A 1865-nucleotide genomic window follows, 5' to 3' on the forward strand; every position below is an offset into this window, starting at 1 on the left:
CTCATGGACAGAAACTGGAAGTTGGTTCCACAAGAGAGGAGCTTGATAACTGAAAGCTCTGCCTCCCATTCTACTTGTTATACTTGTTATCAAATCTTGTCATTTTACTTGTTAATTCTATTCTGAATTTGACAGGGAGCCAGTGGAGAGAAGCTAAAACTGGAGAAATATGATCTCTCCTTCCAACTCTCATTAAAACTCTAGCAGCAGCATTTTGGATTAACTGAAGACTTTTTAAAGAGTTTTTTGGACCCAGATAATAAAGAATTACAGTAATCCAGTCTAGACGTGATAAATGCATGAATCAGTTTTTCTGCATCATTTTTAGACAAAATGTTTCTAATTTTAGTGATATTACACAGGTGGAAGAAGGTGGTCCTGGTAACATTTTTAATGTGGGGGTTAAAAGACATATCTGTCGTGGGTTTTTTGGTCTGTTTAGTTTATGTCATTTTGGGGTTATTTGTTAGTTTTCTTCTGTCAGCCTTATGTCTGTCTCAGGTGTGTCTGTTTTCTGTGATTGAGTTTGCCCTTCTGTCTCCAGGTGTTTCCACTCCTCTTACTCAGTCTTCTGTGTATTTAAGTTCTGTTCTGTGGTTGTCTAGTGTGGGTGCATTGTCTTTTTTTTTTTGGGTCCTTCTGGCCTTCTCCATTTTTTATTTTTATTTTTTATTTTTTGGCTGTGTGAGTAACTGTCCAAGATTTTTGTGAAGCTGCAAGTTCTTTGTCTGTATCCTGAGTTTGATTACAACAGCCTGTCAAGTCCCAAGTTTTTTTTAAAGTGTTTCCTGTCAAGTCCAGCAAGCCTCCATTTAATAAACTTTGTTTTACTTTTGAGCACCATGTCCCCGCTTATGTGTCACATCCCTCAGTCTCTCCCCTGTGGGAGAACATAATCCCAACAACATCCTGATCAAAAATAACACCAAGGTTATTAGAACTGGAGGCCAGATTATCTTATGTTTAGAAGTGTTGTATCATACTTCCAGGATTCTAGACTTTTCTCAGTTTGCCTTCCTCCTGTCATCAACCGTCCTTCTCAAATTATATTCCATCCTCCCTCCCTGTTACCTGCTAACTCAGAGAAACCCTCTTTAGTTTAATCAGCAACATCTGTGAGCCACAAATGGTACAGCAGCTGATGTTAGTGTTAAATGCAACAGTTGCTGAATGCTGATTGGTTACTCTTGTTGAGTTATTCCTCAAACAGACTTCCTGGATTCCCACAATAGTGCTGGTGGTGGATGGATGATGATGGTTTTAGTGTTCCCCCTGGCTGCATTGGATTGGTAACATGGAAAGGGGAGCACTCCAGCTTACCAGGAGGTGAAATGATGTGTGTGTGTGTGTGTGTGTGTGTGTGTTTCCTGTACATTTTTAGTTGACTTTTAGCCACACTGCTTTGTTAAAATCATTTTACTGTTGGAAGGTCCACAGAAATCAGTCCTAAACATTTACAAACTCACCAGTTGAAGTCGTTGAAGTCATTTTGAGCCACAAGCCAGAAGTAGACCCAAAACAGGAGCAAAACAAAGGAATTGCACAAGATGATGAACCATGCACACTCCCACTGCAGAGGAACACAAACAACTTCATGTACATTTATGAACAGATTTAAAACTCAACACAGCATGCTGTGTGGCCCTGATGTTTTCAGACCTCTGGTGTATTTCAGCAGATATCAAACAACTATTCGTTTTATTAAATTATAACTTTTCTGTTTTTTTAATCACTGCTTGTCCAGTGTATGTCTATTTTATTATCACCTTCTGAAACAGGGTGTGTTATTTTTTTATGGTGTGTGTGTGTGTGTGTGTGTGTGTGTGTGTGTGTGTGTGTGTGTGTGTGTGTGTGTGTGTGTGTGT

General features: G+C 39.2%; 1 protein-coding gene across 1 annotated transcript in view; it reads right to left on the bottom strand.

Annotated features, from left to right (window-relative positions):
- The window catches only part of gdpd5a (glycerophosphodiester phosphodiesterase domain containing 5a), a gene marked incomplete in the record, with an annotated part of 94726 nt that overhangs the window by 46318 nt on the left and 46543 nt on the right, over positions 1-1865 (bottom strand). The window contains 1 exon segment of the mRNA XM_014021138.1: positions 1467-1570. Coding sequence (XP_013876592.1) covers positions 1467-1570 — 104 coding nt within the window.

This window comes from Austrofundulus limnaeus, unplaced genomic scaffold (genome assembly GCF_001266775.1).
Source record: "Austrofundulus limnaeus strain Quisiro unplaced genomic scaffold, Austrofundulus_limnaeus-1.0 Scaffold279, whole genome shotgun sequence".
Lineage (NCBI taxonomy): Eukaryota > Metazoa > Chordata > Actinopteri > Cyprinodontiformes > Rivulidae > Austrofundulus > Austrofundulus limnaeus.